The sequence below is a fragment of the Pongo abelii genome, chromosome 3 (genome assembly GCF_028885655.2).
Source record: "Pongo abelii isolate AG06213 chromosome 3, NHGRI_mPonAbe1-v2.0_pri, whole genome shotgun sequence".
NCBI lineage: Eukaryota > Metazoa > Chordata > Mammalia > Primates > Hominidae > Pongo > Pongo abelii.
Window position 1 is genome coordinate 104,367,805 of NC_071988.2, and position 27,577 is coordinate 104,395,381.

The 27,577-nt window shown below is 41.0% G+C and overlaps 1 protein-coding gene and 1 long non-coding RNA gene across 3 annotated transcripts in view; one reads left to right on the forward strand and one right to left on the reverse strand.

The window, feature by feature from the left end:
* Positions 1 to 25,172, reverse strand: PLAC8 (placenta associated 8). 2 transcript variants are annotated; one of them, NM_001131361.1, is given in 5 exon segments: positions 1 to 280; positions 4,002 to 4,115; positions 15,345 to 15,469; positions 18,239 to 18,385; positions 25,101 to 25,172. In NM_001131361.1, coding segments are annotated over 3 exon segments (348 nt in total). In that variant the 5' UTR covers positions 18,357 to 18,385; positions 25,101 to 25,172; the 3' UTR covers positions 1 to 280; positions 4,002 to 4,010.
* Positions 20,378 to 27,577, forward strand: part of LOC129058808 (uncharacterized) — a 47,343-nt gene continuing 40,143 nt past the window's right edge. Inside the window, exon 1 of the long non-coding RNA XR_010139738.1 lies at positions 20,378 to 20,842. This is a non-coding gene — a long non-coding RNA (uncharacterized LOC129058808). The remainder of the gene's footprint in view (positions 20,843 to 27,577) is intronic.

Below are 27,577 nucleotides of genomic sequence, written 5' to 3' on the forward strand. Positions count from 1 at the left end.
TCTTATCAGTAAAATCTTTTATTTGGTTTATATTTCAAATGTAATTTAAAAAGTTTATAAGCCAGGAAATTTGATAATATGAAAGCAAGGAGAAACTAAGTTGCACCATTTAGCTAAGCTCAGGCACAACATTCATTTATAATAAATCAAAAATTTGATTTTTTTCATGCCATCAGTTGTACTTAAACATATCCATCATATTTCAGTTGCAAAAGATGGTGAAGAACTCAAGCTGAAGAGGTGTCTGCTGAATTCTGTTGCTTCAGTAAGAGCTTTTCACCTATAAAGGGCACACAAAGAAGAGTTTTGAATTTTCTCAATGTACTTGTGTAATTTTTAATAAACTTTTAATTGCAGAATCATTTTTGATTGACGGAAAAGTTGCAAAGATAGTACAGCGAGCTCTCATGTATCCAGCACCCAATTTTCCTGTTGGTTAACATCTTCCATTACCGTGGGAGGTTTATCAAAACTAATGAACCTGTACCGACGCATTATTACTAATCAAAGCCCATACTATCTTCAGATTACTCAGTTTTTACCTACTTCAATTTTCTGTTCCAGCATCCCATCTAGCATACCACATTACATTTAATTGTCATCTTCTCTTAGGCTCCTCTAAACTGTGACTGCTTCTCAGCCTTTCCTTGTTTTTGATGACCTTGACAGTTTTCAGGAGGAGTAGTCAGGTATTTTGTGGAATGTGCCTCAGTTTAGGTTTGTCTGATGTTTTTCTCATGGTTAGACTGGAGTTAAGAGGTTTTGGGAGGAATACCACAAAGGTAAAGTGCCATTCTCATCACATCAAATCAGGGGTGCAAACTATCAGTATGACTTATCACCAGTGATGGTGATGTTGATTACCTGGCTCAGGTCATTGTGTCAGGTTTCTCCATTGTGGAGCTACTCCATACAGTATAGAGAGTGTACTCGTATGCTGTACTTTTCATGCTGTACTTTTTGGAAGGAAGTCACTATGCAAACCCCCACTTCAGGGTGGGAAATCATGCCGCTCTCCTTGAAGAAGGAGTATCTACCTAAATATCTGGAGTTCTGTATGGGAGATGTGTCTATTCTCCCATACAGAAATTCTCCTGCCACTTCTTTGCTCTCAATATTCCCAGTTTTCCCTGCTTTCAATATACATACTTTTTTTCAATTTTCAAATTTTATTCAATCATTTATGTCAGCATAAATGCATAGATATTTTACACTTTGGGTTATAATCTAACACGACATTATTTTGTTCCTCAAAGTGCCCAATTTGGACTATGGGGAGCTTTTCCAGTGGATTCCTATGTCCTTTGTCTCAATCTATTTTAACGTAAATCATGTTGTTATTCCTTGCTCTTTCTGTCTTGTTTCTCCCCATTTTGATATCTGTGTGTCTAAAGTTTTATTGCCAGTGAGTGATGTAGGGTCCAAGTTGATGAGGAGAAGTCAGGACCTCCAAGGTATTTTACTTCAAACCCATCTAAAGATTCAGTGAGATATTTTCCCTGAGGTTAAAGAAAACACTTGAGCTATCAGGACTCATTACTATGAATGTGTGGGTAGATATTTGATCCAAATTGTTTCATGTATTTATTTAAGTAAACAGTGTTGGAATGGTCTAACTCCCCATCTTTGCTTCCGGCCTCATCCTGTATAGTCTGTACTATATACTACTACTAGATTAACATTTATTATTTTTAAATTTTATTTATTTTTATTTTTACTTTTTAGTAGAGATTAGGTCTCGCTATGTTGCCCAGGCTGGTCGCTGGTGGTGAACTCCTGAGCTCAAGTGATCCTCCCACCTCGGCCTCCCAAAGTGTTGGGATTATAGGCAGGAGCCACTGTGCCCAGCCTTAGATTCATATTTCTAAAGAGTAGTTCTATTCATTTACTTCAAGCCTGCACTAATTTCCCAATTCCTACCAAGTCATTAGCTTAGTATTCAGACATTGCATGCTAAGGCCCCAGCTCACTTTTTAAAATCTCTTATTTTTCGTTATTTTTCTACTTATGCCATATGTTCTAGCCAAGTTGCACCTAAGCTCATAAATATATTTTCTCTTTTTTTGCCTCTCTAGTTTCATTAATATTGCTGATTAGAAGCAACATTTCATTTCTTTCCTTTTCTTTTTTTTTTTTTTTTTTTTGAGACAGGGTCTTGTTCTGTTGCCCAGGCTGGAGTGCAGTGGTGTGATCATAGCTCACTGCAGCTTCTACCTCCCAGGCTCAAGTGATCCTCCCACCTCAGCCTCCCAAGTAGCTGGGACTACAGGCGTGCACCACCACACCTAGCTAATTTTTGTATTTTTTGAAGAGACGGGGTTTCAACATGTTCCCCAGGCTGGTCTCAAACTCCTGGGTTTAAGCAATCCTCTTGCCTTGGCCTCCCAGAGTGCTGGGATCACAGGCGTGAGCCACTGCACTCAGCCTCCATTTCTATTAATTAAAACCACATCTTGAGTCAGTGATCCTCTGTTTGCCCCATCTGATTTACTTACTCCCTTGACTATCCTGCTGTGTGCCCTGGGAGGCGACCTGCGGACTACAGTGACACTTTGCTGCCCTCTGCCTTTCTGGTGGGTTCAGCCAATGGGAAACCCAGAAGGACATCCGAAAGTGAGGTCAGGGTACTTTTTCAGTTCTGTGGGTTGCCTTGGGCTGCTCACAACCCTCTCTTGAGAGGATACTGTTTCTCTCAGGGCAGGCTTCTTTACACAGCTCTCTCCTTAAGGATTCAGGTCGCTGCTCCCTCTTCTCCTCCCTGGGGTTGTTGCCAGGCAGGTTATTACACCATCCCTTGTCATTTCCCTACAATGCCCCACCCACACCTTTATAATTAGTCTTCATTAAATCCTTGAACTATCACAGTTTGAGTACCATCTGTTTCTTGTTGTGAACTAATACGCACTTTCCCTTTAGAATTAAAAATCACTGCTTTCAAGAAACTTTCACTTATACATCTTACAAGACGTGATCTTTTCCTCCTCTGAATATAAAATACCACTTTGTCTATAGGCATTAATTGAATTCTGCATTTTAGTTAGGGTTTTGTCTAATCCCCCTTTTTTAGTATAAATTCTATAATGACAGAGGGACTAGCTTATTTATCTTGCTCCCCAACCCTACCACAATACCTAACAGTATCTTACCTAGTCTTAGATATTGATACATTGATACATTACTTGCTAAGATAATATATACTTGATCCTAGATCCTTGATACATTACTTGCTAAGTAAATGAACATTTTTTACATATCTCCCAAGAGTTATTTTTATTAACCTATACAGAGTATCACTTCAGGAAGGAAACTGAATATTACAAAGAGTAGAAAAATTGTGTTCTTCCCATACTCAAGATATATTCTACAGGGGGTGGAGTAAATGATGTTGATTTCTACTTAACTACATCCTCAATAGATAGTCCTGAGAAAAATTAGTTGAAAATGACTTGATTGAATTTCACGTGGTGAATTCTATATAACATTTCCAAACATTCTGAATTCTATGTTCACCTCTTTCAAAGTTTAACTTCTCCAATAGGAGTTTTCTATTTAACCTCACCTTGCTATGATAGATGCTTTATGCCACAATCAATCCAAACATCATACAGTATGTTATTTTCATTGCTCTTCTATTTTATAATTATTTACCAATTCCTTTTGTCAACTTGTTTGTCTTAGCAGGGAACATGTTTTCTAATTCTTTCGTATCTCACTATACTCTGGTATTTTACAAGTGGTAAGTGCTTCCTTAATAGATCATCAGAATTCTGAAAAGTTTAGAAAATTCACCATTTTTTATTTGCTAAAATATGGTTTCAAAGTATAGAGCTATCTTCTTCATAAGAAGAAAATTAAAGCCAATCTTGATTTTATGATAGCACTTCAGGAGACTTGAGAAATAGTTATTGCTGAATTATTCAAAACAATGAATAATTGACAAAGTCTTTAGTGATATTTCTAAAAACCCACATATTCTGAGAGGCATGTTTGCATTGACTCACCATCAGTTTTTAGAAAGTACGCATGGCTCTCCTTCTGTTGATATCTCTCTTGATTTGGCAAAGAGTACAATGAGGACAGCAAAAGGTTGCCATATAGTCATCACAAATAGATCCCTGTTTGAAAACCAAAAAGAAATAAAAATACAAAATTCACCTATTTGGAATTAAGACTTGCCACATCTTGAAGAGAAGCAGAAGGCACTGATCTTTCAGTTTCAGAGTTTGGATGGACACATTTAGGAAAATGTTACCTCACTTTTTCATATAAATGTCTCATTTTATGACAGAAAATATTATTCTATACTTCACGTTATTGAAAATGTAAGATGTCCAACCAAACTATCAAGTATGAGAGTTAAATATCTTTAGGAAGTAGAATTTCAAAACTCTTTTCTCCTGGACCTCCTCTCTGTCATAGGAAGTTAGTAGAGGATGTGCTCCACTAAAATGCGGGTGTGAACCAAGAAAGTGGAAGATAAGAAGCAAGAGTCTAATATAGGAAAGAAGCTAATGGAATCTCCAGGGTCATGGTGAAGGGAGATCCCAGGATGAGAGCTAAGCACTAGGAATAATGGGCAACTAGTTCAAAAGGTAGTAGGACTGGAAGTGATTTCATCATGAAGATGAAAATGATAAAACATCTATGTGTTGAAGGTGTTGGGAAGAAATTTAGAAAACTGGCAAACAATCTGGGGTTAAAAGACTCATAAGTAAATGGAGGAAAAATACTAACAAAAACTCAATAATTACCAATACCAGGAAAAACAAAATTGAGCGGGAAAAGCAATCATATTTACTACATGACTCAGCTCTGAAGTTGAATAAAACAAATTTAAGTATCATAATGTAAACACTGAATATAGAATTAACCGTATAACTATATTGGAAAGAATGGGGTAGGGGGAGAGGGCACATGTGTGTGGTCGGGGAGGAGGAGAAAATAGAACTAAATTCATATCTTCCCTAGTGGGAGGTTAACAGATAATGCCTCTAACTAAAAGTCAAGAAGTAGCAATACAAGTGTGTGATTTGGAGATATGGAGGAAAATTCCCAAGACATCAGCTCTAGGGAAGAAGTAAGGAAGAAACTTTTGGGGACTACTTTGTAAAATTAGATGATTTTAAAAACACTTTGTTTCAGGGTTTTGATAAATAAAAAACTTAAAGCTGCATTAAAAAACAGTGGCATTTACATTCCTGGCATTTAATAGACTTGAAACTGAACACAGTCACGGGCAGGGCACTAGATGAACCCTCATCTCCATCAAGTGCAGGGTCTGCAAACTATATCAAGCACTGATCTTAGGAACAGTTTAGGGAGGGTCAGAACCTTGTAGCCTCCAGCTCCATGACTTAATTATAATTTCTAATCTTGTGGCTAACGTTAGTCCTACAAAGGCAATCTAGTCCCCAGGCAAAAGGGAGGTCTGCTTTGGGAAAGGGCTATTACCATGTTTGTTTAAACTATAAACTAAGTTTCTCCCAAAGTTAGTTCAGCCTACACCCAGGAATGAACAAGGACAGCTTGGCGGTTAGAAGTAAGATGGAGTCAGTTAAGTTAGATCTCTTTCACTGTCTCAGTCATAATTTTGCAAAGGCAGTTTCACCACCTCAGTCTCCTGAAAAAGAGTTTCAGGCTAGGACTACAGGCGTGCTCAACTGCACCTAGCTGAAACTATTTTATATTTTCACTTAAAAATATTTATCATTTTGTGAATTACAAAAAAAAAAATGCTTATTTACAGCACTTGTGAACAAAATTTAAATAAAAATTAAAACAATTTTAAATACATGCTATAGATAATTTTAATGACAAATTGAAACACAGAACAATATTAAGTGAAAATAACAATCTAATCCCTTTCTACCCAATGTCACTACCAGAGATAAACTATTAATAATTTGCTGTGTAGCCTCTTTCCTTAGATTTTGTTCTATGCCTATGACTCATATAAATATAGATTAGACGAAGATACAGCTATGGATGTAGACATATAGAGTTTGGCATTTCAGGATTTCTTTTGTTTTTTAAAAATGAGGTCATACTATCCTGTAACTTATTTTTCCTGCTTGATATATGATAGCCAATACTGTAAGAAATTTCTGTCTTGTTTTGTGTCCTTAAGAGCTAAACCTTGTGACCATATGGGGATACTTTCTTTTGGTTTCCACCATCCAGAGGACAGGAATTTGGGGGTTGATGTCATAGTTACTCCAAAAAATTTTTCTTGAGCAGATAAAAGCCTTGTAAGCTTCAAATTGGCTTCTTTAGGCTCCTTCTGGAAAAAGCAGTAGAAACTGCTCAATGCTATATAGCTCAGCAGCTAAGGCTTTATCTTTTTGACAGCAGTGGCCTGGGTTCAATTGTTGGCTTCTGAAATGATTCCTTTCTGGTTTGTTATTTGTGTAACTTTGCCATTTATTCAGGTGTTTTTCCACCAATGGATAGCTTCTGATTTCCCCTCTTGAATTTTCCTTTCTCTGAACTACATTTTGGAGACTGTAAATCTTGTAAAAAAGAAACTGCTTACCATGTCCTTGAGGAACCTAGGAGGTTACCTTTGGTAAAGTTCAGAAACCAGAAATATTGGCTGCTTGGCATGGCTAAATTCGTGTAATAAGATATCTGAAAGGATTTATTTTTTAAAGAGTACTATGATTAAAAAGTCAGCTTAATTAAAAGTGGATAAACAAGCTATAGGTATATTCAAAAGGCCTTCATGTTTTTCTCTTCTTGGAACTTTTTTTTCTGAAAAAAGATTTTTTTTCTTCTCAGTTGACTGAATTATTTTTCTCCATTTTTTTTTTTTTTTGGTCTTGTCATCCTTGAGGCACATGAGAGGCCCTAAGATAACTTCTGGTAGCCTAGGACTCATTGGGAAAAACAGCGGAGGCACCAGAGACCACGTTTTGGAAAAAACCACTGTTTTCTTCATGAAACCCCAGGAATTGGATAGACCCAAAGTGGATAGATCCTTCTCAAAATCAAAGGCACTGTGTTACCTGATGGTTTTGAGTTTGTTGGGGGGGGCAGGTATCAGCAATTACTTTCCATTATGAGATAGCTTTGGTGTGTAATAACTAGGTAGGAAATGTACTGTAAGGGGTGGCGAATAGTAGTTATGGAGGGATACTTGACTCTGCACACTTGGATCAGAGAAGCATGCTCTTGGCCACCTGGAAGACAAGGCAACATCCTCACCCCTCACTGGGAGATGAGACTCTCATGAGGATGGGCTGATTGCAAAATGGGCTGATTGGCTTTGGGTTGCCTTGCAATGAAATGCAGTCGGTAAAAGCACTGCATTGTCTTCTCCCGTAGTATTTCCCTCCTTTTGGGGATCGAGAAACCGGTATAAAATGGCACCTTTAACTTTGGGGATCTGTCCTGCCTTCAGCTGTTTATTTGCTACTTATTCGGTCCTAGAAATGCATGCTGTCCCGGCTCTGTTCCTACAAGGGCTCCACCCTGAAGCCAGTCATCCAATTAAGAAACTGGCAAATGAAAAATCTTACAAGTGCCCAATCTTCTGTCTGTCTGTATTTACATGTGGGGTGTGTGTGTGGGGGTGTGTGTATGTGTGTGTGATGTTTATATATAAAAGAGCTCTGATTAATTGGCTTAGAAAAAAAGCGCTTAAATAAAATATTTTGTCAGAAAAATAGAAACTTTAATGCCTTTTTGTTCACGTGGCTTTAGTAATCTTTTGGAAATAAGGACAGTTTTAAAGATTATTGGTAAAATAAGTTGTCTTGAAAATGTAGACATTTGCCCTAAATTAAGGTCAGATTTGCTAAATGCTTTAAGGTCAAAGAAACAGTTTGACTTTTCTTTAATTTTTGAAAATTGTTTGATTTACCTACTTTGGAGGCTTAGATAATATATAAGGCCTGGGGACATATGGAGAGCCATGCCCGCTAGCTATGCTAAAAAGAGTCTGACCTTATCTTCATTTCTGTCTAATGCCCTAGGCTCCACCCCTAATACATAATTAAAATATCTTACTTATCAGAGTTTTCACTAAAAATAAAGTTGCTAAGAGTTAATATTGTAACATGTAATTGAGACCACTGGAGAAACAGTTTTACATACAAGGTGTGTAGGGAATGTGTTTTTGGTAAAAGATTATAAGAAGGCATAGGAATATGGCTTTTGTTAAAGGGAATGTAATTTTGTCTAGTTTTGAGGGTTTGTTTTTTTTTTTGAGATGGAGTCTCGCTCTGTCACCAGGCTAGAGTGCAGTGGCGTGATGTCAGCTCACCGCAACCTCTGCCTCCCGGGTTCAAGCGATTCTCCTATCTCAGCCTCCCGAGTAGCCTCCTGTGCACTACAGGTGCACGCCATCATGCTCAGCTAATTTTTGTATTTTTAGTAGAGATGAGGTTTCACCATGTTGGCCAGGATTGTCTCAATCTCCTGACCTTGTGATCCGCCCACCTCGGCCTCCCAAAGTGCTGGGATTACAGGCGTGAGCCACCACGCTGGGCCTGAGGGTTTTAAAGATTATCTTAACCTAAAAGAGTAACGGGATGAAACTGAAGGTTTAAGCAAAGTGAAAAGGGTTTGTAAAGGGTTGATCTTGTAAAAAATTCTGTGGGTATAAACAAGTTGGCCAAGAGCTAAAAAAAATTATTTAGCATTTTTCCATAGGTTAAAACATTAAAATCACACTGATGTGGGGCCAGAATCTGGGCCCATGTGTCCAAATAACAGGGTTTTCTTAGAAAATGGATCTTCTGTTTGATGGAAAATTATAAAGCGTTCTAAAAAGTTTATGAAAATCTTACTTTATGGTCAAACTAATTAAAACTGGATAGATATATACAATTTTATGTAAAAACTAGCTTTAGCATTAAAGATGCACTAATGCAAACATGAAATTTGGTTTTCTCTTTCAAAGATGATTTTTATGTAATGTTAAAAGATAATGAAAGAGTTTTGTTTTCTCCTTTGGGTAAATGGCAGGGGAAAAAAGGAGGACAGAAAGAAGAGACAGATTCAGCTGGCTTCATGCTATCTTCGTTGAGTCTTGTTTGGAAAGCTAAGTCTCCTCTATTAGAATAAAGATTTTTTTAAAAATTTTTTTGAGTTATTTTTGCCAAATGAATGACTTATGGTGACTTGGGATTCTATTTTGTGATATCTGGTGTTTTAAACCTTTGATATTTGACAAACTTTCCAAAATCAAATTATAAATTATGTCTCTTTCTAACCTAATATTTAGATATTAGGTCCTCTAAAGTCTCAAAATGGCTTATTTGGGACAGAAATCATACAGGAAGCATTGTCAAATATCAGATGACTTTCTTTGGTCTATATTTGTGTAAATGTGTTATTGGTGTATGTTCCAAAATTATATAAAACTTCTATAATTCTAATATGACTTAGTATATGTTAACAATAATAATTATAATTATTATGTTAAATGACTGTGTGCCACAGAAGTAAATTTCCTTGTCAATTGTGCCTTTAACTGTGGCTGCCCTAAAATGTTTTTGTCATCCACAGACAATTGTTTTCTCACTTTGGTCCTCTTTAAAACATGATTTTATAATCAGCTATAACTTTTTTTTTTTTTGAGATGGCGTTTCATTCTTGTCCAGGCTGGAGTACAATGATGCAATCTCGGCTCACTGCAATTTACAAATTGAAGGTTTGTGGCAACCCTGCATCAAACAAGTCTAAGGGTGCCATTTTTTCCAATAGCGTGTGCTCACTTCACGTCTCTGTGTCACAGTTTGGAAATTCTTGCAATATTTCAATTTTTTTCATTCTTATTGTATCTGTTATGGCCACCTGCGATCATTAAGAGTTTGATGTTACTATTTATTTTGGGGCACCATGAACTGCACCCATCCATATAAGATGGTGATATAGTTTGGATGTTGTCCCCACCCAAATCTCACGTCAAATGTAGTCCCCAATGTTGGAGGTGGGGCCTGGTGGGAGATGACTGGATCATAGCAGCAGATTTTCCCCTCAGTACTGTGTTCCAATAGTGAGTGAGTTCTCGTGAGATCTGGTTGTTTAAAAGTGTCTAGCACAGGCTGGGCATGGTGGCTCACACCTGTAATCCCAGCACTTGGGAAGTCCAAGGCAGGCGGATCACAAGGTCAAGAGATCTAGACCATCCTGGCCAACATGGTGAAACCCCATCTCTACTAAAAATACAAAAAAAAAAAAAAATTAGATGGGTGTGGTGGCGCACGCCCGTACTCCCAGCTACTCAGGAGGCTGAGGCAGGAGAATCGCTTGAACCTGGGAGGCAGAGGTTGCAGTGAGACGAGATCACACCACTGCACTCCAGCCTGGTAACAGAGTGAGACTCTGTCTCAAAAAAAAAAAAAAAAAAAAAAAAACTGCCGGGCATGCGAGGTGGGCAGATCACAAGGTCAGGAGATTGAGACCATCCTGCCTAACACGGTGAAACCCTGTCTCTACTAAAAATATAAAAAAATAGCCAGGCATGGTGGCGGGCGCCTGTAGTCCCAGCTACTCAGGAGGCTGAGGCAGGAGAATGGCGTGAACCCAGGAGGTGGAGCTTGCAGTGAGCCGAGATCGTGCCACTGCACTCCAGCCTGGGTGACAGAGCGAGACTCCATCTCAAAAAAAAAAAAAAAAATGTGTAGCACCTCTGTCCCGCTTCCTCCTGCTCCAGTCATGTGAAGTGCCGGCTCCCCCTTTGCTTTGTGCCATAATTGTAAGTAAGCAGCCAGAGGTCTCCCTAGAAGCAGATGCCACTATGCTTCCTATACAGCCTGTGGAATCATGAGCCAATTAAACCTCTTTTGTTTATAAATTACCCAGTCTCAGGTACTTCTTTATAGCAATGCGAGAACCTTTTCTTTATAAATTACCCAGTCTCAGGTACTTCTTTACAGCAATGCGAGAACCTTTTCTTTATAAATTACCCAGTCTCAGGTACTTCTTTACAGCAATGCGAGAACAGACTAATACCAATAGCAAATTTAATTGATAAATGTGTGTATTCTGACTGCTCCACTGACCAGCTGTTTTGTTCTCCTATTTCTCATCCTCTCCTTGGGCCTCTCTATTCCCTGAGACACAACAATACTGAAATTAGGTCAACCAATAACCCTACAATGGCCTCTAAATGTTCAAATGAAAGGAAGAGTCACATATCTCCTACTTAAATCAAAAGCTAGAAATAATGAAGCTTAGTGAGAAAAACATATTGAAACCAGAGAGAGGCTGAAAGCTAGTCCTCTTGTGCCAAATGGTTAGCCAAGTTGTGAATGCAGTGGAAAAGTTCTTGAAGGAAATTAAACATGCTACTCCGGTGAACATACAAACAATAGGAATGCAAAACAACCTTATTGCTGATCTGGAGAAAGTTTGAGTGCTCTGGATAGGAAATCAAACCGGCCATAACATTCCCATAAGTCAAAGCCTAATCCACAGCAAGGCCCCAATGCTCTTCGGGTTCTATGAAGGATAAGAGAGACAAAGCTGCAGAAGAAGCTGGGCGCGGTGGCTCATGCCTATAATCCCAGCACTTTGGGAGGCCAAGGTGGGCAGATCACGAGGTCAGGAGATTGAGACCACCCTGGCCAACATGGTGAAATCCCATCTCTACTAAAAATACAAAAAAATTAGCTGGGTGTGGCGGCACGTGCCTGTAATCCCAGCTACTGGGGAGGCTGAGGCAGGAGAATCGGTTGAACCCGGGAGGCAGAGTTTGCAGTGAGCCAAGATCGTGACCCACTGCACTCCAGCCTGGCGACAGAGTGAGACTCCATCTCAAAACAAAAACAAAAACAATGAAAAAAAGAAATCTGCAGAAGAAAAGTCTGAAGCTAAAAGAGGTTGGTTCATGAGGTTTAAAGAAAGATGTCTTCTCCATAACATAAAAGCACAAGGTGAAGCAGCAAGTGCTGATGGAGAAGGTGTAGCAAGTTATCCAGAAGGTCTAGCTAAGATAATTGATGAAGGTGGCTACACTAAAAAACAGATTTTCAATGAAAATGAAACAGCCTTATTGGAAGAAGATGCCATCAAGGAAATCCAAAGTTAGAGAGGAGAAGTCCGTGCCTGTATTCAAAGCTGCCAAAGACAGGCTGACTCTCTTGTTAGGAGATAATGCAACTGGTGACTTTAAGTTGAAGCCAATGCTCATTTACTATTTGCAAAATCCTAGAGCCCTTAAGAATTATTCTAATCACTTTTCTTTCCCCCACCCCATGAGAAAAAAAAAATTATGCTAAATCTGCCTGTGCTCTATAAATGGAACCACAAAACCTGATGACAGCACATGTGTTGACAGCATTGTTTACCAAATATTAAGCCCACTATTGAAACCTATACTCACAAAGAAAGATTATTTTCAAAATATTACTGTTCACTAACAATGTACCTAGACATCCAAGAACTTTGATGAAGACATACAAAGAGATTAATGTTGTTTTCATGCCTTCTAAAAGAACACCGATTCTGCAGCCAATCAAGGAGTAATTTTGATTTTCAAGTCTTATTATTTAAAAAATAAAACACTTTTGAAGGCTGTAGCTGCCATAGACAGTGATACCTCTGATGGATCTAGGGAAAGTAAATTGAAAATCTTGAAGAAATGATTAATAATTTTAGGTTTCCTTAAGAACATTCATGATTCCTGGCCAGGCGTGGTGGCTCACAGCTGTAATCCCAGCACTTAGGGAGGCCAAGGCAAGCGGATCACTTGAGGTCAGGAGTTTGAGACCAGCCTGGCCAACATGGTAAAAACCCATCTCTACCAAAAAATAAAAATAAAAAATTAACTTGGTGTGATGGTGCACATCTATAGCCCTAGGTACTTGGGAGGCTGAGGTGGGAGAATCGCTTGAACCTGGGAGGGGAAGGCTGCAGTGAGCCGAGACGGCGCCACTGCACTCTAGCCTGGGTGACAGAGTGAGACCCTGTCTCAAAAAACAAAACAGAAAAACATTCATGATTCCTGGGGGGAGATCAAAATATCAACATTAACAGGAGATTGGAAGAAGTTGATTCTATCCCTCATGGATGACTTTGAGGTGTTCAAGACTTCAGTAGAGAAAGTAACTACAGATGTGGTAGAAATAGCAAGAGAATTAGAATTAGAAATGGATCCTAAAGATGTCACTGAATTGCTGCAATCTCTTGATAAAACTTGAGGAGTTACTTCTTATGGATGAGCAAAGAAAGCTGTTTCTTGGCAGGGCGTGGTGGCTCACGCCTGTAATTCCAGCACTTTGGGAGGCCGAGGGGGGCGGATCATGAGGTCAGGAGATTGAGACCATCCTAGCTAACATGGTGAAACCCCGTCTCTACTAAAAATACAAAAAATTAGCTGGGCGTAGTGGCAGGCACCTGTAATCCCAGCTATGTGGGAGGCTGAGGCAGGAGAATGGTGTGAACCTGGGAGGTGGAGCTTGCAGTGAGCCAAGATCAAGCCACTGCACTCCAGCCTGGGTGACAGAGCAAGACTCCCTTTCAAAAAAAAAAAAAAGAAAGCTGTTTCTTGAGGCTGGGCGTGGTGGCTTATGCCTGTAATCCCAGCACTGTGGGAGGCCGAGGCGGGCGGATCACAAGGTCAAGAGATCAAGACCATCCTGGCCAACATGGTGAAACCCTGTCTCTACTAAAAATAGAAAAATTAGCTGGGCGCGGTGGCGGGTGCCTGTAGTCTCAGCTACTCGGGAGGATGAGGCAGGAGAATCGCTTGAACCTGGGAGGAGGAGGTTGCAGTGAGCTGAGATCGCACCACTGCACTCCAGCCTGGCAACAGAGTGAGACTCCGTCTCAAAAAAGAAAGAAAGAAAGAAAGAAAGAAAGAAAGAAAGAAAGAAAGAAAGAAAGAAAGAAAGAAATTGGTTTCTTGAGATGGAATCTACTCCTGGTGAAGATGCTGTGACCATGGTTGAAATAACAACAAAGGATTTAGAATGTTCCATAAGCTTAGTTGATAAAGCCTTAAAAGGGTTTGAGAGGACTGAATCCAATTTTGAAAGAAGTTCTATTGTAGGTAAAATGCTATCAAATAGCATAGAAATCTTTCCTTTCGTGAAAGGAATGGTCGATCATTGAGGCAGACTTCATTGTTGCCTTATTTGTTTTTTGTTTTTGTTTTGTTTTGTTTGAGATGGAGTCTTGCTCTGTTGTCCAGGCTGGAGTGCTGAGGTGCAATCTGGGCTCACTGCAGCCTCCCTCCTGGGTTCAAGCAATTCTCCTGCCTCAGCCTCCCGAGTAGCTGGGATTACAGGCACCTGCCACCACGCCTGGCTAATTTCTATATGTCTAGTAGAGAGGGGTTTCACCATGTTGGCCAGGCTGGTCTCTAACTCCTGACCTCAAGTGATCAGCCCTCCTGGGCCTCCCGAAGTGCTGGGATTATAGGTGTGAGCCACCACGCCAAGACCATTGTTGCCTTACTTGAAGAAATTGCCACAGTCACCCCAACCTTCAGTATCCAGCACCCTGATCAGTCAGCAGCCACCAACATTGAGGCAAGACCCTCCACAGGCAAAAACATTATGAATTGCTGAAGATTCGGATAGATTATTATTAGTATTTTTTAGCCATAAAGTATTTTAAAATTAAGGTACATATGTTGTTTTTCGAGACATAATGTTATTGCATACTCAATATAGACTATAGTGTAGTATAAGCATACCTTTTATGTGCACTGGGAAACCAAAAAATTCATGTGACTTGCTCTATTGCAATATTTGCTTTATTGTGGTGGTCTAGAACTAAACCTGTATATCTGAGGTTTGCCTGTATACATATATATGTGTATACACACACACGTGCACACAAGCACACACACATCCACTCCCAATCTTATTGGTTCTGTTTCTAATGCACTTAGAGAACCCTAAGTAATATAATCTCTCACCTACACAAAGTGGAGTTGGTGTAATGGAAAGTGTATGAATGGACAGTTAGAATTGAGTATCGACTCTTTCTCTACTATTATCTTTGAGGGAATTACTCCACCTCTTAAAACTTTAAAGTTCTCTTCGGCAAAATGTTGTGGACCTACCCGCTTTACAGAGATGATGTGAGGATTAAGTGAAATAATACATGTAATGCATCCACGGCACAGTAGATCCTAAATAAGCCTCTTCCATGGTATGACATCCATTGTAAATATGAGTTATCTATTTTCTCAGGTTTTCAACAGAAACCTAGAAGGAGGCCACATAAGCAGAAGATCTGTTGCTACAACTGAATGCAAGATTGCACATGCTGGGGAACTCTTATCAATCAATTTCAGAAGATGTATACATCAAATGACCTCCATGTTTATAATAATTATTTTGAATGTGGTTGCATATTTGAGTTAGACGATATGATAAGAGACTCACAGGGATGCCATATCGGGTCCTGTAGAGAGTCCTCATTGCGACGCTTGTTCCACACAGACAGCATTCATTCATATCAGCTGCAACTTGACACCCAAGGCACGGGAAACAAAATGTGCCACAGAGACCTAGACACATGAAACCAGGGGTACACGTTACTCCACTCTGCCCCTGCCACAGCTGAAAGTTTAGCTTGCTTTCACAAACGGCAGTCCAAGTCATGGGGCCTTGGCCGCAAAGCCTGCTGCTAAGTCCATCTTCAATGTTTCTGTTCAGCTTTGCATCAGTTTCTCCCTCCACCCGCAAATCATTTCAGGAATGACCACGCCTTTGCAAAGTATATCATTCTTGTCATAGTTCTGCCTTCATTCATTTGTTCATTGATGCGGTAAAACTTATTCATTTTCCAGACATTATCCTCAGTACTGACAGTGCCCCTGGCTCAAGCCTAGTAGTGAAGGCAGATCATAGGGAAAGTTCTCCAACAGAAATGTGTTTAAAATACCAACAGGTCACCCAGAGAAATGGGGCCTACAAGGCCCTGAGTAGGAAATGCTGTTTGAGCTGACTATTGAAGGATGATTAGATGTTTTAAAGGTGGACAAAAAGGAAAAGAGCCTCTTCGAGGTAATCTGGCATATCCTGGCAAAGGCTAGTGTTCATTCAATGTGGCTGGAGCCCTGGGATGGAATGAGGATTTAACTGGGGGTTGAGGCAGGTTGGGGACCAGATGATGAAAAACTGTGAGTGTTAAGAGTGTGTCATGAGAGTTACGAGGAACCACTGAAACATTTTAAGAGGGGAGAATAATTTGATCAGATCTACATTTAAGAAAATTTGCTATTAAGCAATTAAGCTCTGATTGGAACTTGTGTATTAATTTAATTGGGTAATAATAATACTAGGGGTGAGAGGGTTAAAATGTTCATCTTTAGAGAGTTTCACCAATGTAGTCTAATTCTCACTTTGATTTGCAGATGTTGAACTGGTGTCCTGAGAAGCTTAAGTCGTCACCCCAGACAATGAGAGTGAAAAAACAAACCCAATTGTTTCATTCCCTGGGTAATTTTCCCTTGCTATGCTACTGAGTGTGTAATTCTTTTTTTATTTTTATTTTATTTTATTTACTTATTTATTTATTTATTTTTTGAGATGGAGTCTCACTCTCTTGCCAGGCTCGAGTGCAATGGCGCGATCTTAGCTCACTGCAACCTCCACCTCTCAGGTTCAAGCAATCCTTCTGCCTCAGCCTCCCGAGTAGCTGGGACTACAGGCACCCACCACCATGCCCGGTTAATTTTTGTATTTTTTAGTAGAGATGGGGTTTCACCATCTTGGCCAGGCTGGTCTTGAACTCCTGACCTTGTGATCTGCCCGCCTTGGCCTCCCAAAGTGCTGGGATTACAGGTGTGAGCCACCACGCCCAGCCTGAGTGTAATTCTTAACACATTCAAAGTTCAATTTCAGGCCAGGCATGGTGGCTCATCCCTGTAATCCTAGCACTTTGGAAGGCAGAAGTGGGAGGATCACTTGATGTCAGGAGTTTGAGACCAGCCTGGCCAACATGATGAAACCCCGTCTCTACTAAAAATACAAAAATTGGCTGGGTGTGGTTGTGCGTGCCTGTAACCCCAGCTACTCGGAGGCCAAGGTAGGAGAATCACTTGAACCAGGGAGACAGACATTGCAGTGAGCGGAGATCGCACCACTACATTCTAGCCTGGGTGACAAAGTAAGACTGTGTCTCAAAAAAACAAAAAACAAAAACAAGGTTCAATTCAACTCTCATTCAAAGTCAATTTCAACTTTAAACGATTATGTATTTTATTTTCCTGTCTTAGAGTACTATGAGGACAAGACAAGCAAATAAACTTCAGAGCAAGTTTTCTGTAGGTGGGTTTGTTTGTTTCTTCATTATTGAGAACTAAGCACCTTGCTCCTCTCTGCAATGCCCATCTCACCCCAAATTTCCTTTCCTCCAAGTTCATTTAGAGACATCTCTAAGTAAGAGATCTTTTAGAGAGATCTTATAAAAAGAAAACAGCCTGGGTGCGGTGGCTTACGCTTGTAATCCCAGCACTTTGGGAGGCTGAGGCAGGCGGATCACCTGAGGTCAGGAGTTTGAGACCAGCCTGGCCAACATGGTGAAACCCTGTCTCTACTAAAAATACAAAAATTAGCCAGGTGTGGTGGCGGGCGCCTGTAATCCCAGCTACTCGGGAGGCTGAGGCAGGAGAATCTCTTGAACCTGGGAGGTGGAGGTTGCAGTGAGTGTGCCATTGCACTCCAGCCAGGGGAACAAGAGTGAGACTTCATCTCAAAAAAAAAAAGAAAGAAAAAGAAAACAAAGCAGTCAGAGATTTTTTTTTTTTCCCAGTGACAAGCTAATTGTCTCCAGAATTCTTTATTCTCAGGTGTGTAAAAAACCTAAATATATACATTAAAATAGTTCTTCTCTGAACGCATATGGAAACCATGAATCTATCACTTGGGTACTGGACACAATGTAACTATAAATTAATGAGGTTAATTTATATGTTGCAAGAACAGTCTTTCTAAAAAAAATCAACTTCAACTTGGAATTTTTAAATTAATGTAAGGTCTATTTAGTCAGGCCAGACCTGCTCGTTGTTAGAATCAAATCTTTTGCTATTATCTTAACCCAGAACTTATTTTAGGAGTAAGACTGTTCTTTGAAGGGCTGGAGAAAATTAACTTATCCATACGGAGGCTTTTTTTTTTTTTTTTGCTAAACATACCATTGCCTGACATGCAGAGTGCCTGTAATAAGTTAGAAACTCTTTCTACACAATAAGAGAGGAATGGGAGAAGAAGGATTGAGTCATTGGTAATTCACCTCGGTATCAAATAAGGGGGTTCTTTCCCCACACACTTACAGACTCCGCAGTCGCTGAAACAGTCACACATGCCTGTCTGCCAGTTGGAGTTCTGGGGAGCCGGACCGGGACCGACTCCAGGTTGGGTCACAACGACCACCGGCGCCTGAGCTTGCATTTTCAGTGCAGGGCCTTAAAAGCAGTGGACTGAAAAGGCAGAGTGGTGTTAGAAATCTCTGTTGTGGGGTGGGGGAGGGGAGAGAGATAGCATTAGGAGATACACCTAATGTAAATGACGAGTTAATGGGTGCAGCACACCAACATGGCACATGTATACATATGTAACAAACCTGCACGTTGTGCACATGTACCCTAGAACTTAAAGTATAATAAAATATATATGTATATATATATATAAGAAATCTCGAGGTTGCTCTTTAAAGGCCCACTTTAGGGGCAGGATGCTGAGGCAGTGTAGAAGAAGTTGCTCTGTTTGAAGAACAGAATTTCTATCTCCAACCTTCCCAAGATAGAGACCCTGGGGGTGAGAGGAAGGAATTCACCAAACTGGGCCGGGCGCGGTGACTCACGTCTGTAATCGCGGCACTTTGGGAGGCCGAGGAGGACGGATCATTTGTGGTCAGAAATTCGAGACCAGCCCGGCCAGGAATTCGAGACCAGCCTGGCCAGTATGGCGAAACCCCGCCTCTACTAAAAACGCAAAAAATTAGCCAGGCTTGGTGGCTCGTGCCTGTAACTCCAGCTACTCGGTAGGCCGAGGCAGGAGAATCGCTTGAACCGGGAAGGTGGAGGTTGCATTAAGCCGAGGTCATACTTCTGCACTCTAGCCTGGGCGACAGAGTGAGACTCCATCTCAACAAAACCCCCCAAAACAAAAACCACAGAATTCACGGAACTGGGAAGGTGAACAGTTGCTTCTCGTGGGGTAAGGGAGCTGAACAGTGTTGCTCGTGTACTGTTTTTAGACAGGTACCTGGTGTTCACACAGGCAGCGAAACAAACGAGCAACCTGTGATCATGGCCGAAAGTAGTGAATTATGGAAAATAGCATTCTCTAAAATGGCATCATCCTAAACTTTTGTGTATATCCCCCCTTCTTGTTCCTAATTTATTCTTTTTGTTTTGGACTGATTTCCGATGAGCAATCCTTTCCAGTCTTCCCACTTCCTGACTTGTCTTTCACTTCCATTTACTGGGAGCCTGCAGTCCTGTGTCAGCGCTGGCCTGACGGACTCTGCTGTGTGGCAGGGGCAGTTTATTAAGAAGTACATTTGGTAAGGTTACTCCTCATTTCTCTACATCATGAGAGGCAGTGTAGGGTCATGGAACATGAATTAGATTCGGAGTGAGAGCGGCTTTGCCCAAGTCTTAGTTTCTGAAACTGTGATCTTAGACTCATCATTTAACGAGTCATTTAAATGTCCACTTATTAATCTGTCAAATGGGGTTTCTGACCTACCCACCTTACAGGCTCATTCTAAAGAAATTTGTCTTTAAATAAAAATACCATGAACTGTATTCAGAACAGCTGAAGCTTATTTTAAATGTATGAGATGTGCCCTTCTATAGACATTAAAGTGGTTTTGGCTTCTGCTTGATTTTTTTTTTAAATGTACCGTAATAGCCGTTCACTGCTTTTTTACACTAAAAGAGGGAGGCGGACCCATCTGTGGATCCCACAGCAAACAAGATTTTCTGCAAAACAAGGTTCCAGTAAGTGAACAAAAAACCAGGGGGGCCGGCCGAGCCGATCATTCAGGGCGTGCATGAGCCGCGGACGTGTACGTGGCGGTGGAGGAGCCTCTGTTGAGGGGCAGAGCCGTCTGGTGATGGACGAGGCGAACATGTGTCTGGCGGCCGCTGCCTTCGGGCCTCTTCCAGGGAGGAGGATCGAGGAGGCGGAGAGCCCGCCTGGCTCCTCCCCAGTTGCAGGGACAGGTCTGAAGCACGGGCTTCAGGAGGCGGGGAGTGGGTGGGTGGGCTTCTTACCTTCTCCGCCCGCTCTGCACTCGGGAAGGGGACTGTGAGGGGCAGCTGCGCGCGGGGCTCTTCGATCAACCCTCACCCTACCGCATTACGCCTCCCGCCAGCGCCGCTCTGGGACCCCTGGGTCTCCTCTGCTGGGACCAGACCTGCCTGCCGGTAAATTCTTAGAGCAGCCCGCGCAGAATCTATCCCAAGGAGACCGCCCATTGTTGCTGCGGCAATCAGGGAACTGCGCCTGCGGATGGCTGCCCTCGGGGGACCACTCGCCGGGGCGGCGCGCCGCTGGGGACTCGGCGTGAACCCGGCAGCGGGCGCGCGGTCTCGGAGCCCAGCCTCAGCGGCAGGCGCCAGGAGCCGCAGCGCTGGGCAGGGCTGGCGCCGCTCCCTCCCGGGCACCCGCCGCTCTGTCGCTCCGGGCTTCCAGGCTCAGCCGGCATTTCTAAATTGTAAAAAGTTTTTATCAGATGGTATGGGCTGAGCAACGCTGGGATCGGAAAGTAAGACAAGAAACTATCACCCACCCCCTCCCCCGCCCGCTGATTTGAATGCTTATTAGATGGACCCTGGATTCTAGTCTTGGTGTACACGCCCACGTGTAAGAGGAAGCAACCACAGCTCTCTAGACACACTCATGCCACCAATCTCATGAAATAAGAGGTAAGGACCTTGCAATGATTCCGTTTTCGTCACTCACCCCTTTTACAATAATTAGCTTGGCTTTGGGAAAAGTAAGTCCCAAATCCCCAACACTGAAGGTGAGCTCCACAGAGGCAGGGAATTTTGTGGGCCAAGTTCAATGAGGTGTCTCAAAACCTTAGCTCGGGACCTGGTACACAGGAGGAGCTCACTAGCGCCCCCGCCACCACGCTCTCCGCTTCCCGGCTGGCTGAGGCCATGCGTGATGCAGGCTCCAGATGGCGCACAGCAAACAGTGGCGAGAGCCCAGCCCTGGAAACGCAAACAAGGCGAATGTTTCACCTGACTCTTCAGACCTCCACAGGTGGGGGCCCAGATCTTCCCTAAATCCCGACTCCAGTACTAACATGGTCGAAACCATATTTTTGGGTGATGGCTTCCCACATTTGGAATCTTGGAGGAAGATGCATTACAGGAAATGCTAGAGAATATGTATTCAAATTTCTTCTGCATTTCATCTTAGTTATCAAATACCAGAAAAAATATGAAAGGCTAATTATCAGTAATGTCAAGTGGCTATCCCTACCTAGGTGATTGGCTGATAGACTTTTTTGTGTTGTTGTTTTGTGATAAGGTCTCTGTTGTCCAGGCAGGAGTGCAATGACACGATCATAATTCACTGCAGCCTGGAACTCCTGGGCTCAAGTGATCCCCCCACCTCAGCCTCCCGAGTAGCTGAGATTACAGGCGCACACCACCATGCCTGGCTAATTTGTTTTCGTTTTCTGTAGAGATGGGGGTCTCACTATGTTGCCCAGGCTGACCTTGAGCTCCTGTCCTCAAGTGATCTTCCTGCCTTGGCCTCCCAAAACACTGGAATTACAGGTGTAAGCCACCACCCATGGCCGATAATTTTTTTTATAATTAGCATTTATTTCTTTTATAAGCAAAACAAGAAATATCCTTTTCAGAAACAAAAAGCAAATCCAGTGACTAGAAAAAAAAATTTTAAGGGGTCATACCAGGCCAGGTGGCTCACGCCTGTAATCCTAGCACTTTGGGAGGCCGAGGCGGGTGGATCCTCGGTGATAGAGCGAGACTCTATCTCCAAAAAAAAAAAAAAAAAAGGAGGGGCAAGTCATACAAATGATACTATAGCTGTTTGTATTTTTTTCCCTCTTGGCCCCTAGCCAATGCTTGGCATGAAACTGGTATTCAATAAATAAAGATGATTCTACAACTCTTTCAGAGGAAAAACATGTTCATTTAACACCCTTATTTTTTCAAGAAGCCTATATTGTGATTTTTAACATAATAATAGCAATCTGAAGATTTCAGTATAAAAACCACCCTGCAATTATCTAATTGTTTTTCCTTTACATGACTGTCTTTAGTGTGTGACATACGTGTTTCTGTATTCAAATTGGCTAATGTTAGGCTTCATAGCAGTTTGAGTCCTGAACATTTTCTGAGTGCCTTTGAAATCCACTCAGTGGCCATCTCTATAATTCTATAGTAAGCAGCTGTATCGGCCGGCGTGGTGGCTCACGCCTGTAATCCCAGCACTTTGGGAGGCTGAGGTCGGGAGTTCGAGACCAACCTGAACAACATGGAGAAACCCTGTCTCTACTAAAAATACAAAATTAGCTGGGCGTGGTAGTGCATGCCTGTAATCCCAGCTATTCGGGAGGCTGAGGCAGGAGAATCGCTTGAACCCGGGAGGTGGAGGTTGTGGTGAGCTGAGATCGTGCCGTTGCATTCCAGCCTGGACGACAGAGTGAGACTCCATCTCACAAAAAAAAAAAAAAAATTTATATATATATATATATATATATATATATATATATATCAGCTGTATCTCAAATATCCATATGCTAACTGCCAGTTAGTTTGTGTGAACATTACTTCCTCCATGTAGTAGCCTCAACAGTCTTTAGCCCAACAGTCAACATTGTTTCTGTTTCCTTCACTACTTTTGTACTTTTGACTTCCTCTTTTGAATGTGGGAGATTGCAGCGACCCAGGTGCTTCTGTGAATATTAGCACTAGGAACTGGAGCAGAATGGGGGGCCCCAGGAGGTTTCTGATGCTATTATAAGTTCCTTTCTAGCACAGATTACCTATATTGGTAGAGAAGTCTACTCGGCTTATCCCTGCATAGAAGAGTAGTCCTAAAGGGAACTGCTATCCAGGACTTCCATCTGTCACTTCTAGCTTATTCTAAAAAGGGTCTAATAACTTCTCCTGTGAGATATCTTATTCAAAGAAATACCTTCTTGAAAGTTATAAAACTGAGATGAGAAAGCAAACACACACTCATTTGTAGAGCCTCTGTGATCATTTAAAAATTCAAGGTATCTTTTAAGTTGCAACAAATGTAAAACAGAAACAAATGTAAAATTGTTGCTTGTTCCAAACAACCCCAATTCTCTTTGCTTCAGCCATGAAGTCTTTAGCCTTAGCCATTCAAGGTAAAAGGTCAACAATAAGTGGAGAGAAAACTTCCTTGAAAATCCAGAGTTCCTAGGACCTTAGGTACCAGCTTGTCTCCTTAGTTCAGTGGTCCTCAAAGCTTACTATTAGTAAAACCACTTGGACTGCTCTTTAACGTGTAAATTTCTAGACACTGCTCAGAGATGGTGACTTAGATAGAGTGAGCTAGGGTTGAGGAATCTGTACAATGTAGAATTCTACACACTGTTCAGAGATTGTGGTTTAGATAGAATGAGCTAAGGTCTAAGAATCTGTAACCGCGCACCTGCAGGGCTGCTGCCTATATGCCATAGGGTTTTGTCCTATGAACTAGAAAAAGGTGGCCCGTCTCACAGACACGGCTTGGTGAGCACGTAGCTGCTTCGGTGAGAATTCGAAAAACAGTATACCTTCTTCCAGCGCGATGAAGCCCATGCTAGACCCTCCCGCATTCCCAGGAGCACATTCCAAACTAGCTCCTCTCCCTTCAGGTGCGGGCCTGTGCAGTATCCTGGGCACTTCATGAGATTCTAATGCCAGTGGCCTTGCAGAGCACACTTTGTAACCCACGACAAGCGGCCTTATTTTTCTTCTGTCACTAATAACTACAGATCCAATTTAATTCAGCTAATATTTTATTGAGTGCCAGGGTGTGTAAAAGTGTTGTGCTGGATTTGGTAAGGGCTAAGGAGATGCCTGAGGTTTCCTCTCCATGGCCAGCAGTTCTGCCCGTTGTGGTGTGACCACACAGCTGTTTTGTTCCATGCCATCTTTAACCCCACAGGAGCAGAGAGAGTGATAAAAAAAAAAGCTGGCAGGGGCCACCTTGGAAAATGCAGGAAAAGTAGGGGCAGGAGGTAGTGAAATGGGAATCTTGGTGGGCAAGCTTTGGAGAATGAGACTAGAATACCTTTCTTTAGGAAGTTCTGTGGAATGGTCTCAATGTCAGGAAATCTTGCAGTATTTGGCTCATATTTTAAACACCTTAATTTTATCTATTAGTTAAGAATCAATCTTGTATTTGTCTCTCCTTTCTATGAGCACTTCACTCCTGAGGACAGCCCACTATCTTAATAAAATACATTAATATTAATATAATACATGATATTAATTACAGCAATATTAATACATATTATTAATATTGATTAATCCAGACACTAGACATATTATTGAGATTTTTCTCTTCTTTCTACTGTTTATTGATGTTAAATTTCATTTTTTTTGCTTTGATTGAAACATTTCCATTTCGTAATCTCTCCATCTCTCTTTATATGTATAAATGAAGCACCAGAATTTAATTTTGAAGCATTCTAGTCTGTTTTTCTTACTTTCATAGTGAGAATTCAAGAATTCTTATAATTCATTAGCTAAATCTACAAAATTCCATATCTTGCTTCTAAATATTTTGAATGGATAAAATAGAATATTTGTAAAGCAGAAAGAAATTAGATCGGCATAAGCCAACATGCATACATATTGAAATAAAGAGTGAAATTAATGATCATGTTACTAAATACAATGTATAATATGTGTTTGCTGCAGAAAGCAGCAATTGATGAGGATTCAAGGCTGGGATCTTACACTACTTTGAAAAGCCTGGCATTTGGCAAAATGCTTAGCACGAAATTGTTGAATTTGACTAAATGTATAAATTTAAAGCAATTAGATAAGAAAACCTTAGTCTTTTAGCTGAAACTCAAAATATAACATGCTAAGAAAAAGACAAGAAAATCAAATAACTTTTAAAGAAAGCTTTTTTTTTGGAATGCTAAGTTTTTAAAAGAAGTTCTTACTTGTAAGTACTTACAATTAGTAAACAAGGTTCCGAGCAGGAAATGTCTTGTGGCCTGGGAGAGAATCTCACCACAAATGAAAACTACGTGAAAGGGGAGAGGTAACTGTGTTTTTATCGCAGGGCATAGTACATAGAACAGTTTCAGATGCTCTTATTGGCCAGCGTAATCCAGCAGAAGTGGTTTCAATGTGTGTTTCTCTTATCTGGAGAATGAATATATCTCTTGCCAAATAAGGTGTGTTTCTTTTCCTATATTGTGTTAGGTACACTGATATGTCTTTTTAGTGGGGAAAGGATTTAATTCATTATATAGTTCGATTGGTTTTACATGTCTGGCAGAGCTTACTGTTGTTTTTTGTGTTTGTTTTTTGTTATCTTTGTGGGGGAAAAAAGATCATTAGTGTTTCAGATTATATAGTAGTTGGCATCTCAAGCATCCTTTAATGGTATCAACTTACAGATACTGAACATTAAAATAGGCCAAGCATTATCAATGACTCGTCAATGACTTTGATAGTTAGGCCTTATTTTTCCAATTTTAGAGGTGAGGAAACAAGCTCAGATTCTTGAGTTGACTTTCAGAGGCCACATAGCTAACAAGTTACTCACCTAGGATTTTAGCTCATGTCAGCTCAGCTCCAAACTATGGCTCTTTTTACAATGTTGCATCCAATTTCTTTGTACCTTTTTAATTATTCTTCTTATTGGTGGTATTACTATTTCTTTCTTTTGAAATTTTTATTCATAGTCTTTGAATTTCTGATTCCATAGTTTAAACTGTCAAAAGACAAAATTACAACAAATTAAGTTTAGAAGATATAATTGCCTTTTATTTGCAATTCTAGAATCAAGCAACACATCATTCTATAAAATAGAATGAGTGTGCTGGTGAGTATGAAGAAAGCAGAAACAGAGAAAAAAAGGTAGATTGGTTGTTTCAAATTTACTTTCCTTATAGGACTAAAACAGAGAGGACTTCCTTACTACACTGACTCAGGTTGACTGAAATCTCCTGTTTTTTGGAAAACTGGTCCATTTCAAAGTTCAGTTTGATTATATGTCACTTAGCACAAGCGACTCCATTCTGGTTTGGTCTGATTTTCTGGGGCCTAGAGCAGGAGGCTAGTCCATAACAATGACCTCTCATAAACTTTGTTTAACAAAACCTTTCAGAAATGAGGGTGGGCCGGCACACTGGGAGGCCCAGGCAGAGGACTGCTTAAGGTCAGAGTTCAAGACAAGCCTGGCCAACGCAGTGAGACCCTGTCTCTAAAAAAAAAAAAAAAACGAAAAATTAAAAAATTAGCCAGACATGGTGGTAAGTGCCCATAGGCTTGTAGTCCCTACTACTTGGAAGGCTGAGGCAGGAGGATTGCCTGAGCCCAAGAATTTGAGGTTACAGTGAGCTATGTTGTGTCACCACACTCCAGCCTGAGTGACAGCAAGACCGTGTCTCTAAAAAAAAAAAATTAAGAAATGAGAGTGGCCAGCTTTCCTGTCATTCACTCTGAAGTTTTTCCGTCATTCACTCTGAAGTTTTTGCGGATGGGAAATCTTACCCACTAGAACAAGACTATTGTGTGAGGTTGTACAGTGAGAATGTGTGGCATTATGGCAGACTCTAAGTGCTTAGAGTCCCTTTTCAGTCCCAATTCCTAGCTGCCATCTGCTAGCCACTTAACATTTCTATGCCTCAGGTTCCTTGTCAAATGAGTGTAATAATTGCATCTACCCCACAGAATTGTAGGGAAAATTCAAAAAATTAATACATGCAAAACATTTAAAACAGTGCCTAACACATAATCAATATTAGGGGAAACAAAGAAACAAAGAAATCTAAAGAAGGAGAAAGAAAAAGAGAGATGTGGAATTCCAGATAGCCTATTTTTCTCCAAATACTATGTATAAACTCCACAATAAAAAGATGGCAACATGGCCAGGTGTGGTAACTCACACCTGTAATCCCAGCACTTTGGGAGGCCAAGGCGGGAGGATCACTTGAGCCCAGGAGTTTGAGACCAGCCTGTGCAACATAGTGAGATCTCATCTCATTTTTTCAAATAAATAAATAAAATAAAAAATTAAAAAATTGAAAAATCAAAAAGATGTCAACAAATATATACTAGTTATTTATTGTATTAAAGGGGGAAAGTACATTTTAAAAATCAGTAAGCTTGGCCGGGCGCAGTCACTCACGCCTGTAATTCCAGCACTTTGGGAGGCCGAGACGGGCAGATCACCTGAGGTCGGGAGTTCGAGACCAGCCTGACCAACATGGAGAAACCTTGTCTCTACTCAATACCAGTAACCTTGTATTCATTTCTTTGAAAAGCCTGTTCACCCACATTATATATGGTTCTGGTGGTGTGGTGCAGCCCCAGGCAGGGCATGGGTCCCAGGCTGGTTACGCTTGTGAAAGATTATTGGGTAACATCTGTGAAAAGAGAAAGAAGAATTGGGCACCAGCTAACCACACTGCTTGCAGCTGG